This window comes from Argentina anserina, chromosome 1, assembly GCF_933775445.1.
Source record: "Argentina anserina chromosome 1, drPotAnse1.1, whole genome shotgun sequence".
Lineage (NCBI taxonomy): Eukaryota > Viridiplantae > Streptophyta > Magnoliopsida > Rosales > Rosaceae > Argentina > Argentina anserina.
The window spans coordinates 8918092-8933868 of record NC_065872.1 but is presented as its reverse complement, the minus strand read 5'-3'; the positions used below and the strand labels follow the sequence as shown (position 1 = coordinate 8933868).

Below are 15777 nucleotides of genomic sequence, written 5' to 3'. Positions count from 1 at the left end.
CAGCGATGGTCGGAATTATGAAGGTGACTTCATCGGGTATACAGCTGAGGATGTTCCCGAATATCATGGAGTCCATGTGATATGGAGCGTAAGAGAAACCGGAATATGGTTGCACAACGACCACTGGGGAGATCATTGGTGTGGACGTAGATCTTGTCCGCCGAAAAATCGAGCATATTGTTCTATATAATAAGTTAATAACATAACAAAGTGAATCTTTTTTTTTAAAGATTTGACATATCGGGGTCATATCATTTTACAAGTCATCTATTTCGAGTCTTTGACGGTTTCTGTACATGGGTTGACTCTCTCAGCGCATGGTATTGCATCCACAAGGTTTCAAACTCCAGACCTTACTTAAATCACAACAGTCTGTTACCACTACTACATGTTTCTGCTGGTATAACAAAGTGAATTCTCGTAAACGTACCACTATTATAAATAAACTTATAATGATGGGAAATGAAATATTATGTTAATTTATGTTTTGATGGAGATTGACAAGGTTGAACCAGCTAGCTAGCTAGGTTAACTTAGACAGCACGTACTGCGACATCACAATTGATTACAAGAAATACATATTCGACATCAAAGGAGCGTGCACTAGCATCTTCATTTCAGCGGTCTTAATCGACACAGCAGTACTAGGGACAACTGGACAAGTCTGTTTCTTAGCTAAGTTTTTCCATGGCTAACTAGATACCAAAAAAAAAGGAATGAAAAGAATTTGCGAGATTCGTCACATGAAATACAGTTCATGAAAATTAAAGACTGTGTGCGAACCAAACTCAAAATCTAAACATATCACGAAATTATATGTACAAATCTCATTTAAAGTGATTACAATAATTCTTTTAGCCTCAACAATAATTGATGCTCATAGATAACTTTATCCACACAATGATTTTACATTCGCACTGTTTGATTCACACACACACACACAAAAAAGAAAAAGAAAAGTGTACAAGACCCATCATACTCTCAAAAGCTCTACATGCATTTCATGAGAATAGTTGGTTAGATAAGCTACATGCAATTTCTTGACTTTGAAGTCTCATGAACCTCGATTGTGTTCTACATATGATACCAGAAGATATATATTTTTGTGATTGGGTTAAATCAATCGAGTTTTCAGTCACGGCTTGATCAATGTTTATATGTTGATCAACATCTATCTAGTTTCTTGTCACCTAATATCTCTTTGCTATCATTTTTGCAGTCCAATTCATTAGATTGTAACATTGACTAGTCACACATTTAGCTTATAGATTACACACATTAGTTGTATCATTTATCAAAAAACGTACACAATATCACTGGATATAGGCATTGATACTCTCAAAAGCTCAAAATTTCATAACAAAATCTCCCCCACGCAAACGACGCCGTTTTAGAGCTTCGAGCTACAGTGCTCACTGTGTATCTACGTATATAAACAGTGATAGAGAGAGAGAGAGAGAGAGAGAGTTCAGAGAAGATGGTAGTAGTTACAATCTTACGTAGAGAGGCCCTTTTCACATCTCAAAAATCCTTCTTTCTTTCCAATTCTGAGATCTGAAGCCGAATGGTGGCTCCCAATCTCTCTCTCAGTTTCTAGAAAGCTCCCGTGTTTTGATTCTCAATCGGAATCAATGGCGGTGGTGATTGAGGCCTCCGTCTGGGAACCGAGCCCGGCGCTCTACGTCTTCATCTTCTTCGCCTCCCTCTTCTCCATCCTCTTCTTCCCCTACGCCTCCGGCACCGCCAAACCTCCCTCGCTCTTCGACCACGGCGCCTCCCCCTCCGCCTCGTCGTATAGGTTCCAGCGCAACTTCCTCCTCCTCTACTCCCTCGCCTCAGGTAACTAAACGACGCCGTTTTGAAGATCTCTCATTTCCTCAAGTGGTGGTTAGGTTTTTCATTTTTGATTGACCGAGTGATCGGACTGTTGGATTCAGTTATGGAAGGACTGTGGTCAGTGTTCGGTGAATTTGAGCTAGCTTATTACGGATTGCGCAAAGAGAAAATGGTGCTGTATCTCTGTGTAGGGTTTTCGGCTTCGATTTCTGTTGGTTCTTTGTTAGGTGTGCTTTGTGATTTAATGTGAGTGCTGAAAATGGTGCTAGTCTTGGTTTCGAGTTTGTTGTTGTTGAATTGCCTTAGTGTTAGAACATTGTATTGATTCTGTTGCTTTGATTTTCGTGTAGAGGTCCGAAGAAAGTGTGCTTCTTCTTTTGCTTTTTGCACTTACTTGTTGGCTTTTTGAAGAGAATTGTCCCTCATCCGAGTGTTTGGATGGCTAGCATTTGTTTGTCTATCGCGAGTTCTGTTTTTTCGTTCGGTTTCGAGACGTGGATGGCGGTTCAACATGAAGAGGTTGGTTGCTAGATTTGGTTCATTGCATAATGCTCCATGTGTTTGGTGTGTTCAACTTTCGTTATGTTGTGCAGCAAGGGCACAGGCAAGACATGCTGAGTGAGACATTTTGGTTGATGAGTTTCTTCGAGTCGGCATGTCTTATTGGTAGCCAGGTTTTTTCAAATTGGCTCATTGGGAATAATGCGGGGAGGAGTATGGCATCTCATTCCACTGCAGCTATATTCTTGGCTGTAGTAAGCTTAGTCTCTCTCAGCAAGGGATGGAAAGAAATTCCGTATAAAGTAGCTCTTAAGGAGTATACGGCATCTTTTCGTGCATGCATTGTTGGCGGTAAGAGTTGCTATCTGTTTTTAGCTTCATTTTACTTTTTTGTTTTGTTTGTGGCTTAATACTTTACTGCTTGAATACATAAACAGTGAGGCATGTTAATATTACGCCCTGTCCTAGGAGAGGCAATTTTATTTTCTACAATCTTAAATGAATAGTAAAGCCAGCTATCCTTTCCAGTTATGATATGAGAACTTGTAGGGAAATCTTTGGTTAAAAGTTTCTTGCACAACCAAGCCATCAATTATGTAATTTATGCGTAAGCTGCTATTCTTACAAGGCATGATGTGAGGTTCGGGGTCCTTACCTATGAATTTGGTATTTATTCTTACTGGTGCTACTTTATATTGATTGACAGATAAAAGAATATGGCTTTTGGCATGGGCACAAGCTTGCCTTCACTTCTCTGTGGCAGTATTCTGGATACTATGGGCCCCAACAATAGTGGTATGCTATATAAATTCTAAAGCAAAATACTTATTGAAGTAAAAGTTAGGTTGCTTAATATGTTAATGAATCAATCACTTCTCCTTGTTGTTCTCCACTAATTGAACCAATCAAATTCTAGTTAGTCAAGGCCTTCAGTCTGGTGTACAATGCAAATTCTCACTAAGGAAATAAAATAAAATAAAGAGGGATTTAAATCAATGCTCATTAAATACCTTCCTATGATTTAATTTATTTTCTCTGTTTTATCATCATGTGATTTTAGGCTGATGGACGAGAAGTGCACCTAGGGTTGATTTATCCATGTTTTCTGGGATCAAGAATGCTAGGAAGCACAGTATTCCCATGGCTCATTAGTGGAATCTCATCCTTTAGAACTGAGGATTGCTTAGTATGTGCATTCATTGTACTGGGGCTAGTATTGTCAATAACTGCCTATGATTATCAGGTTAGGATTTGTTGTGTTCTTGGAAATATGAAATTCTTCTTAGTCATGAGCTCTGTTTGATTCTTGATATTCAGAAACTTAAACTTTTAATTGATGACATGCAGGAAGTTGGGATGCTAGTAGCACTATTTTGCATATTTCATGCTGGCTTGGGCGTGATTTTGCCTTCACTTGCCAGATTAAGAACCATGTAAAATTAACTAGTCCTTCCTTTCAAGAAGCTGATACCTCTTCTAACACACATCAGATTCAACTTCTGTTATATTGATGTCAATGTGATAATTTTCCTACTTGGTTCACAGGTACGTGCCTAATGCACTGCGTGGAGGGATGATAAGCCTTTCTCAAGCCCCTGCAAATGCAGCAATTCTACTTTTTCTGGTGCAAGTAAGTGTTTCATTTTAGGGAGAATTTTATTTTTATTTTATTTTATTTCCTTATTTCCTTAGTCTCTTTCTCACTAAATGATCAAGTGTCTCTTTCCCGTGGGGTAGTGACAAATGGTGGCAACCAACTTTTGTAACAATAAGTTATATTTGAGCTATTGATTAAAATGCCATCTACTGATTTTCGCTGTTCCCACTATAGGGAAAATACCACAATAACATTGGAAACTCAACGATCATATTATTTGCTGCCCTTGGATTATTCACAGCCGCTGGTTGTATGCATGTCTTGAAGCGATGGGGGAAGCAACCATATCAGAACTGGCACAAATTGTGAACTGGTACTAATCACCAGTGTTTTGGCTGAGTTGGACATCTGTAAACAATCATTGACTAACATAACAAGAAATCATGTGCCTAACATTTAACTGAGGTATGCCACTCTTGAAGTACGCAGAAGATGAATGTGGAACAAAACATAGTGCGTTAAGAATTTTGATTGATATTGTCTTATATATTCTTTAGGAATTAGCTGAAAGTCTTGTCCAAGGCGGAAGTCAGCTGTTGATTCTTTGCCAGTTTGTCCAATTTGAGTTTCCCGACTCATCTTAGCCTTCTAAGTTTCTGTGCGCATCTGCAAGGTTGGCTGGGATAAAAGAAGGGACTAATGCTTACTATCAGCTGTGTAGACTACCAGTTCCAATTTAGCGATTAGAGCATTAGCAGCAGGCGCAGAACTGCGATTCTCAGTCGCCCCCTTTTTGATGATTTTTTATATCTTTTTTTTGTTATTCTTTTTAATCTGGGTTGTAATTCTTCCACTTATAGTGGCATAATGACGAGTATAGTATGTCAAAACCTTGTACTTTATAGAATGGTGATAGAATGGTAGACGAAAACGAGGAGTCTAACCATCAGGCTCAACCAAATGTATACTTCCAGAATTTTATATATGGCTTACTATCATTTTCAGTTTTTATGGGTCAATCAATAATCACATTGCATTGCGGCATATCATTCTACAAGATCAGGTACCGGCATCATGCTAACACCCAGGTCGAGGATCAAACTGATTCAAAAGAAAAGAGAGTTTAGAGTCTGCTGTTCTCGCCCTCTTTCAAAGCCTGCCCTGCAATTGTCCAACACCAACCCGATATGACCTTGAATTCGTTCGTAAGATCATCATTGTCATCAGCACTAGATCTGAGATCGGGGGAATGCGGACTACATCAGCTTACAGTCTTTAGGTATGTAGAAAATGGTGCCCTAAATGACATTGATGTCCATAAAAAAAACCTTATTTGGGTTCTGATCCTGCATTCCTATGTAGAACAGGAAACCTCGGGGCACTTCAAAGAACTGCCATCATTGTCAAGGCCCTGAACTGGGGTTGGGGAGTCATTCATGATGCTGAATATCAAAGACATATCCCGGCTAACAAGTTGCGCTTATTGAAAAGCACCTTCTTTTGGGAGGACCATGCTATTCTCCCAACAACTTGAAGCCATAGCACCTTCAGTGGCCCATTTCTGGATCATAAATTCATTAAATTGCATGTAATTTTCATACCCTCTTTTTTCTCTGTTGTGAACTGTGATAGCAGATATTGTACAAGTCTAATAGGTTTTGTCTTCGCCAAAAAGAGAAAGAAAGAGGTTTTTCGTCAAATGAATTTTCAAAGCTCTTGGCTAAACTAGATACATAGCTGGGATCTGATTTCTTTATTAATTTCAATGGGACCAACATATCAACACCGAGAGATTTCTCAAGATTCCAATCATAGAAGTCCCATAACGAAGGCGAAGGTGGGGGTGGGGGTTGTGTGCTCAATGCTCAAGTGAAAATGAAAATTTGAGCATTGCACTCACAATACTGTGTTTACTGTCTTGACAACTATATCTATTCATTCCTCCTGTACTTGATCCCTCATCCACTTCGTAGCTACCCATTTCTCGCCTTTGATCACAGGACAACTCCCATGTATCGATAACTGCAGAGGAAGCCAACCAATGCGAAATCAGAATGCTAAAGAGGAAAGCAACTAGTATAACTATGGATACATACCACAACCATTATGCAATATTAGTAATGGGCTAGTAACTAAAATGTGATATGAACCATTACAACATGATCTCTTTAATTCCATGTCTCACTGAAAGTAAAGGAAAAAATTGCAATGATGATGAAGAAAGACTAACCGGATCGATTGTACCATTAGGGAACAATGAATAAAACAGAAGGCCATCTCCTCTGCGTGGCTTGACTCTCAATCCCATACATTCTTGAGCATCATGTTTTCCATCCAAGTTTAAGCCACTCTGCAGCAAAAAAAAAAAAAAAAAGAGATGATCACCAACGAACAAATCAAAAGAAGCCACTGAAAGAATGAAAGAGAATGAAATCTTGCCTCGTATGGGAACATTGTTTCCCCACCTTCTTCAACATCAGTTAAATACAGCAAGAATGATGCAACCTGCATAAGGTCAATTAGGACTCATGTAAGGATTCTTTACAACTACCAGTACAATTTTAAATGGCTGCAAGAAGTTTTTAATCATTGACAAGGAACATTGGTCACTAACTGTGAACCGATTATGACCAAATTGAAAACAGAATTATACTGAAGATGTACCCTTTGGCTCGTCTGTGGACCATATTCATCCGGGTGGAAAGCATCATAATGAGAATTATACTTCTGCCCAATCTCATAACGCAAGACGTTGAATGCCTGAAACATGATGATATCCTCACAGCTCAGACAATGTTACAAATTGGCCTGAAATAAAAGGTTAACTAATTCAACAAAGGTAAGTTAACATTGTGTTAGGACAAAAGTTTATATTGTACCGAGTTCATTTCACTTTGAATTACTTTGGTGGGGGAGGCACACAAACAGGGTCAAACATAGTTATTAGCATATGAGAAATGCCATACTTTGATTAGGGCAGCATCTGATCATTACTCGTATACTTACCACTAAAAACCAGATTAAGATGCGATGCAATAGCTATATATTTATGTAAAATTGTCAGCACTACCAGCTATATAACTTTTCTACAACCCTGAGCCATGTCAAAAAGCAGAAACTAAAATTATTGTTCAATTTCCCCCCAGCTGTGCACATATTACATTCTTATGACTCTCTAAGGAATAAAAATCCCGCCTTGGCAATGCAACAGACCAATATTTCTTATGATCATAACCTCTAGGCTATGGAAGGAACACTAAATACTACCTCTCCATGGGTCCTGGGAAGCATTGTTGCTCTTGCAATCTTTTCCTCAATAACATCCAGAGTTCCAGACTTGTCTTGAGAAGCCGAAAGAAACATCCCAGAACTGCTCCGAGAAATACAAAACCAAATCTCAGAAAACCAAAACCCGACAAGTTTGCCTCATCAGATTCTAATTTCTTAACTGTAACTCAACTCAACAATCACACGATCATAATTACAGCGCAGTCTTCAATTTTGTGATCTAATAACTGAAAAATGGTATGCACAACAAGCACAAACACCAATGATCAAAAACAGTAAAAAAGGTTTTATCATATTAGTGATATTACCTTGTTCTGATCCCCTTTGTATTCTCCTCAGTTTCTCCTTCCCTCAAAGCCAACGTCGATGGTTTAAGCTCCGGCTTAGCCAAATCAATAATAGTCTCACATTGCTCCGCAGAAGCAAAATTAGGAAAATACAATGCTCTTGGATACCAGCTCAACACCTTGATCCAAAACCCAGTTTCACAATCCAATAAAAATCCAATCTTCAACTCAAAACATACTTAACACAACTCAAAACTGATCAAACTACAAACCTGAAACGGAACTGAAGTCAAAGACTCGTCTCCGGTCTCACCAAACGACATCGTATTATACTCTGTTTCCAGCAACCTCGTTCTGGGTGAACTGCCACCATCATCTACATCCTGCCAAGAAATATAAAGTTTTTAAATCGAACTCGGATAAAAACAAACACCCCATGAAATAAAAATGGAAACTTTAAATAAAAATGGGAAGTTTATGTGCCTGAGAGAAGATAGAAGAGATGAAGAAGCCGGCGAGGAAGGAGAAGCAGCAGAAAACGAGGATGGTGGGTAATCGGAGGTTGGACTTCAACTTCAACTTCACCCTGGAGCTCCAGTTACCTTTGAGGGATTTGGGTCTCATTATAGGGTCGATTCTCATCAAAATGCTTACTGGGTTTTTGTTCTTTGTTTTGAGGGATGAGAGTGAGTCAAGCAAAGACTCATGGAGTCATGGAGGGAGTTTTTTTGCATTAAAAGGTTGAATTGTTTGTTGGGAATCCAATGGTACTACTAACATTGTCACATTTGGTTGTTTGAGAAATTATTTAGTTAACTTTTGTGCAGAGGAATAGTCAGATCCTAAAAGTCTTTACCTAGAGAATGATGTCTTTGTGACCAGATTCATCACATGGTGATTTACTTCAGATTTTCATTTGGTTATTTCCTACCTGGGAGTGGTTTCAGTTCTAGTAGCGATCTCAGTGAATTGATCATTTTTCCACAAAAATATGCTATGTTTCCATATTTCTGTAGTTATGTGATGATTTGGCAACTGTTTGCTTGGTAACCAAAATAATTGTGATGTCAATTGTGCTAAAGGTTATAGATTATCTTTTTGTAAAAATTATCGAAAAGAATAGAGATTTTAAATATACACTCTAAATCTTTTTATACACACTCATACTTAATACACCACATATTTTAATTCTCATTCCAATATTTTCACTAAATACACCACATAAAAAACCTAAAATATCATTGAATTACAAAATCACAAAATATGTCATTATTGGATATACAATGATACTTTTTACAGTGATTAGTATATTAATATATATATATATAACAGTCAAAATTGCCAAAATACACCCTAAATTTGGCTAAAATTGTCAATTTGCACCCCGAACTTGTATTTGAGTCAATTTACCTCCTAAACTTGGTAAAAATTGTTGATTTGCACCCCATCCGTTAAATTTAACTGTTTCTATCCAATTTTGCGTCACATGTCATGCACATGAGAGGTAATGTTGTCATTGTCTATTTATATTTTTCTTAAAAACAAATAAAAATATTTTTTTTAATGAGGATTATTTTTAATCAAATTATTTATTTATATCATTTTTCTACATACTTAACCATATTTCGAATTATATATTCAACATACCCACCCATTCAAATATAGTGTGTTGTGTGTGTGTATATATATATATATATTTATATTTATATGTACACATTGTTGGAGGAGGAACGAAACGATAATAATAACAACGTAATGGAACAAAACGTAACTATTTAATTATTGATAATGTGGCCCATATATAGGCATCAAAGTGAGTTCCTTTGGAACCTGTCAGTCGAGTTCTTTCTTTCAGAACCTTGGGCTTCCTAAGTCTATTGGAATTGGCTTTGAAGGCTTTTATTACATAACTATAATCCCGTAGGATTCGGAGTCATAATCTATTACAGAGATGCGAATCTATCTCTAACATGAAACCTAATAAGACTAAGACACACACAATGGTAAAATAGTAATTTTTCCAGGACACACATTTATTTTTAATTTAATGTATTTATTTATATTTTTCTAATATCTTTTAACATACTATATCACGTAAAATAATAAATATATAAATCAATAACATATTTCGAAAAAAATTATAACAAATATTCATCTTAAGTAATTTTATTATTTTATTTCATTATTAAATATGAATAAATATATAATGACAATATTGCCCCTTAAATGCATGACATGTGACTTAAAATTGGATGGAAAACATTAAATTTAACGGATAGGGTGCAAATCGGCAATATTTACCAAGTTTATGAGGTAAATTGACTCAAATGCAAGTTCATGGTGCAAATTGACAATTATGACCAAATTTGGGGTGCAAATCGGTCTTTTTGCCTTATTACAAAGGTGTTAGAAACCTCTGAAAATGTTATGGAAATCATAGAAAAAGTCATGGAAGCCTTTTGAAGCTCATAGAGGTTCTGGTAATTCTTGAGAAGAATTGGAAACCTTTGGATATGTTTGGAAGGATCAAAACCACTCTGAAAGTTTCTAGAATACTTGAGGTATCTCTTAAACTTGTATGAAAATCTTTAGAACTCTATATACTTGTAAATATCTTAGAATTCTCTAGAAGCTTACATAGTAGGAGGATGAGGACTATAAATAGAAAGGCACCCTCTCATTGATGCATCAAGTTATAAAAGTGTTCAGGGTCTCATGTAAATTTTGTGTAGCTTTCTTTAGTTAAAAATAAGTTCTTTCTTTTAAACTTCTTCTCCCTTCATTCAGGTGTTCTAGCCAAAGCGTTTACATGAGTAAAGTGACTTAGCATAAGAAAAGTACTAAGACTACACAAGTAGCATAGCGAAAAAGTAAGCTCGTGACACAGTCCTACAATGACAATTAAGTCTCATGACTTAAATGCAGCCTCGAACTGCACATCAAAGTCGATATAGCGAACAATGACCAGCAAATGCATTTTTAAGCTATAGTTGCCCATAGAGACGAGGAATTCTTATCCTCCATCACATTTGCTACACTTCTTCACATTCTCTTCTTCCTCTTCAATTCCTACTTTGGCGTCACTCTCACTATACAAACCAAAATCAAAGCCATGTTACTGCAAAATTAAAGCAAAATCAAATCACAACTACACAAATTAAAACCTCTTAGACACGGGATCAAATCTAGGTAGAGGAATTTTGAAGACTAAAGTTTTTACTTTTTCTTTTTCTTGATGAATAAACGGAGTTGGCTCAAGTAGAAAGGAAGACACGAGAAAGGAAATGGTGGAACAATTCTTCATCTCCTCTAAATTATATAAGCACACTCTTAATCATCTCCTTTTAATTGAATAACAACTGAGGTCTCTCGATCAATCCGGTGAAAGGATGAGTGAACAACCAACTAGATTGACAACATTTGAGCCATTGGCTGGCTTTTTAGCTAGCGTTTTATCATGCGATGTAGTTTTTTATTGGTGAATGAACAAAAACATGGAAGTATCTTTGTCACCACGTTCGTTCATTATATATATATATATATATATATATATATATATATATATATATATATATATATATATATATATATATATATATATATATATATATATATACACACACACTAGCTAAGGTGAGTCCTAGCATGTAAATTAGATCTCAGAAGTTGGGTGCTGCCTCTAGTTGCACAACATCAAAGTTAATAGAGCATATCATGACCATAACCATGGCCGTCGATATTATGTTGGAATTTATCCATTTTATTAAGGCATAAATGTTAATTTGCACCCCAAATTTGGCTGAAATTGTCAATTTGCACCCCGAACTTGCATTTGAGTTAATTTACCTCATAAACTTGGTAAAAATTGCCGATTTACACCCCGAACTTGTATTTGAGTCAATTTACCTCCTAAACTTGGTAAAAATTACCGATTTGCACCCCATCCGTTAAATTTAACTGTTTCTATCTAATTTTGCGTCACATGTCATGCATTTAAGGGGTAGTATTGTCATTATATATTTATTCATATTGAATAATGAAATAAATTAATAAAATTACTTAAGAGGAACACTTGCTACAATGTTTGTTTTTTATAAACATGTTATTGATTTATTTATTTATTTTTTTTTGATATGGTATGTTAAAAGATATTAGAAAAAATATAAATAAATAAATACATTGAAAATTAAAAATAAATGTGTGTTCCGAGAGAATTACTATTCTACCATTGTGTGTGTCTTAGCCTTATTAGGTTTTCTGTTATAGATAGATTCACATCTCTGTAATAGATTAGGACTCCGAATCCTATGTGATTGTGGTTATGTAATGCCTATATATTGGCCTCATTATCAATCAATAAACGGTTACGTTCTGTTCTATTATGTCGTTATTATTCTCGTTTTGTTCATCCTCCAACAATGTGTACATATAAAAATATATTTATATACAACACACTATATTTGAATGGGTGGGTATATTGAATATATAATTCAAAGTAGGGTTAAGTAGGTAGAAAAACATATGTAAATAAATAATTTGATTAACAAAATAATCCTCATTTTAAAGAATATTTTTATTTGTTTTTAAGAAAAATATAAATATATAATGACAATAATACCCCTTAAATGCATGACATGTGACGCAAAATTGGATAGAAACAGTTAAATTTAACGAATGGGGTGCAAATCGGCAATTTTTACCAAGTTTAGGAGGTAAATTGACTCAAATGCAAGTTCGGGGTGCAAATTGACAATTTCAACCAAGTTTGAGGTGCAAATCGGCATTTATGCCATATTAACATCGTATAGATGTTCATATCGATTCTTGTTTGTTCTTACAAATCATTATAGATTGCAATTGTTTTTTTTTTCAAATTCTTTAACCATAAAAATGATAAACAACATGAACAATATATATATATATAAGAGAAATGAATAAATTGATTGTTTGAAGAAGATGAAAATTTCTTTGTTAAGAATGTGTATGAAGATGAAATTTAATAAAGGATAAAAAATCATAATTCTTTTTCATGAATTATCTTGTTTGGGACTCTAAAAATAGAAATGATCTTTTTCGGTGAAAATTAAAGAATGAATTGATTGTTTGAATCTCCCACTTAATTTTTCATCAAAATATATACTAAATTTTATTATTTTAATTGTTTCTAAAAATAAATTCTTAGTTTTGATAATTTAATTTATTTTTAATTTTCTGAATTATTACATATACATATTTTGGTCATTCAACATACATCAAAATGTTATTTGAATTATTGAATGATAGAAATGTGTATCAAAAGTTTATAGGCGTGTATTTAAAACTTCTCAAAAAAGAATGATGATTAGAAAGAAAATTAATGCGGTTGGTGGAAGCATTTATCTTTCAACGCTCTTTCAACATTTCTATCTCCCTTTCTGAGTTTGAATAAAATCAAATTTGGAGAAAATATGGATAGCAGTCAATACGACACAATAAACATTTTAGTCAAGTGAACTCGTCCGGTCACAGAACCTATTGTAGACTCAACCAAGTGAACGATATGTACTTGCTGATTACCTAACGTGCAAGCCGGAAAATTTTGAATTTTTGGCATGTGAACCGGGGAAAAGTTTGCAAACAGTGATGTCAAAACATTATTGTTAAACCAAAAAGAGAAGTAAACCGTGATGCTTTCAGCAACTTATGTTTGCTTTTGAGAAAACTCACGTTACAACAACAAGACTTGACTAATGCGCTTGTAATCGATGTGGTATCTCACTGTCTCAGACCTTTTGTCATATCTGTACTGAAAAAGAGAGAGGCATTATCTTCATGTTCGAGGAGTACAGCAAAGAGTAATATGCCGGACAAGAAATATACATGAAGATCTGAGGGCCATATTGCACAGACTCTTTGCCATACCTATTGACAACTTTAGTCATCTCATTCTTTTTTTGGTCTAAATGGTAATTCAATATAAAAAAAGACACAAGAGTCACCGAAGAAATAAACAAAATTACGGCCGAAAAGAAAGAAAAAAAACACAGCAGCAAGTAAAAACAAAAGAAAAAAACTATTAACAAAAGAAAAAACCAAAGCTTAAGGAGGTCCGGAAAATCATCCGCCAACATAATGTTCATGAGAAAAGTTGGAGGAGAAACATCTCAATTCAAAGAGCACAACTTCGAATATGCGAGCTTAGCAGCAGCATCCGTCAATCTGTTTGCATCACGAGGAACCCAATTCCAAGTGACAAAAGTAAAAAAGGGAATAGGGAGTCAGATTTTCTAACTAATGTAGAGATTTTCCACCTTGAGCACATAGAGGGATTAGCAAAGGCAATGATGACCTCCTTACAGTCTCCCTCTATGATATCAGAGTAGGTTTCATGGCATGTCTCGTTTACTCTGCATCTTGGATCAAGGCAGGCTTCCTCATAAAACATGTTTCTGCAATCCTGCTTCCGCAAAACTTCATCTTCATCTTCCTTCTCCATTAATTCATAATGGCCGGAAGAAGTAACTCTATTTCCATATATCTCACTCATTCCCAATAAGAAGTAGATTCAAATCGGAGTCATCAGCTGATTTCTTCTTCTTTTATTTTGAAGAGAAATCAAGTTCGAGGTCATACCTCAATCATTCCCGATGAGGAGTAAGCTCAAATTGGAGTTTCTTTAGTTTATGATCTTTGAACTAAATAAAAAAACCCCTTTGAGCATTCTCCATGTTTTAGTTCAAAATCAAGTTCTGATCTTTCCATCTATTTTATTTTTGGAGGAGAGGTTTGTTTAGGAGTTCATATCTCTACATTTCATTTTGCCCATTTTTGATTACTTCTTTTCATGTTGAGAAGAAATCTGTTGTCCATAGTCAAAATTTGATTCTTCATCTTTTTTTTTCTCTTTGGTCGACGAATATATTAGATTCCGACCCCTCCTATTTCCTTGCCAATGAGGCTCGGCTGATCAGTCCATATTTTCCATTCCCGACGCTAGTGTTCTCCTTTGCGCTAACTCAGTTTGATCACCTTTAGTTCAAGCTTGGTTCTGTGGTTTTCCTTGATCCAGCTTGAGGGGGAGAATTAGAGCATTAAGGTGTTTATGATCTGCATGGTTATGTAGGGGATGCAAGCAGTGTTGCAGACCCTACACAGAAATAAAATTGATGTCTCTTTTGTCATTCTGATTTCTTCATCCTTCTTGATCGGTTAGGAGGTCATACCTCAAATCATTTCTGATGAGTAGATCCAAGTCGGTCTTATTATTTGATTTCTTCTTTTATCATTGGGAGAAAAATCTATTGGAGTTCTTCCATATAATACTCCTCATTTGTTCATTGTCATTTCATGATTTCCATCTCATTCCATTTTGGAGGAGATATCGGTTTAGAGTTCATAACTCCTCATTTCATTTCTCCTTGGCTAATTTATTATTTCTTCTTTTCATTTTGAAGAGATTTCTTGTCCATGGTCAAAATCTGATTTCTTCATCTTTCATTTGGAGGAGAGATTTGTTTAGAGGTTTTGTTTTAACCTCATCATTTCCGATGTTGGACTATCATAGTTTTTTTTATATGTTGGTTCCAATCAGATTTGTTCCCTTCCAGTAAGAAGATCGGGGTTGTTAACGTAAGATTACCATGACGGCTAATACACTTAGTTAGTTATTAATGAGGGTTAATTTGACACAAGAAGTATAGTGGTTCACCTCCCTCTCTTGGGATAGGCTACGTCCATTTAAATCCAGTAGTATAGGTAAATAGCCTTAAGTTATACAAGTAGTGGCTGGCCCCTCTAAGTGGGATGAGGGGTCCCTTTTATAGGGGACGGAACCCCTCTCATTTACATATTTTCAATGTGGGACAAGTGCCCCTCTAGGCTTACTATGGAGTCATCTTGCTGAGGCCGAAAAGGTGACTTTCCGGTGGTGTCTTGGTGAGTTCCGACTATCATTAGAAAGCTTGTATGACAAGGTACGTTATTGATATCATGATTGAGCCACATAGTGACTTGTAGATCCACCTAGAGAGTGATGCTTATGCTCGGTGGCATGCCATACTAGTTTTATGCTAGTAGGGGTGCCAACATGTCCCCCTGCAGTCCCTAAGTACAAGGAACTTCTTACTTTGGGAGTTTATCAATCAACATGTCACCGAGCATAAGTGTCCGGGTGGTGGCATACCCCTACCAGTCCCCGAACTCCTTAAGGAAGAAGGGACTCTCAAACTTGCAAAACAAAGATAAAAGCATATGTGCACGAAGTATGTCTGTTGTCATGGGTAGCATAAG

The 15777-nt window shown here is 35.9% G+C and overlaps 2 protein-coding genes across 4 annotated transcripts; one reads left to right on the top strand and one right to left on the bottom strand.

The window, feature by feature from the left end:
* The first annotated feature begins 1467 nt into the window (after nt 1–1467).
* On the top strand, nt 1468–4943 carry LOC126784666 (uncharacterized). Of its 3 annotated transcripts, XR_007670967.1 has the most exons (10): nt 1468–1839; nt 1938–2082; nt 2187–2355; nt 2430–2688; nt 3044–3132; nt 3398–3580; nt 3685–3770; nt 3883–3967; nt 4169–4399; nt 4492–4943. XR_007670967.1 is itself a non-coding variant. In XM_050510157.1 (9 exons), the coding sequence occupies exons 1-9, from the start codon at nt 1632–1634 to the stop codon at nt 4257–4259; spliced, it is 1248 nt and encodes a 415-aa protein (XP_050366114.1). In that variant the 5' UTR covers nt 1468–1631; the 3' UTR covers nt 4260–4943. The 3 variants fall into 3 exon arrangements, 2 of the variants coding, with proteins under 2 accessions (XP_050366114.1, XP_050366108.1); XM_050510157.1 differs by having other exon boundaries at nt 4236–4943; XM_050510151.1 differs by having other exon boundaries at nt 4169–4943.
* A 594-nt stretch (nt 4944–5537) lies between these two features.
* LOC126788010 (probable prolyl 4-hydroxylase 9) lies at nt 5538–8255 on the bottom strand. Its single transcript, XM_050513960.1, has 8 exons — nt 7993–8255; nt 7782–7892; nt 7531–7688; nt 7202–7304; nt 6599–6694; nt 6374–6439; nt 6165–6284; nt 5538–5956 (listed from the first exon to the last, which is right to left on the bottom strand). Exons 1-8 carry the CDS (start codon nt 8149–8151, stop codon nt 5870–5872), a joined length of 900 nt encoding a protein of 299 aa, XP_050369917.1. The 5' UTR covers nt 8152–8255; the 3' UTR covers nt 5538–5869.
* Nucleotides 8256–15777: the final 7522 nt, after the last annotated feature.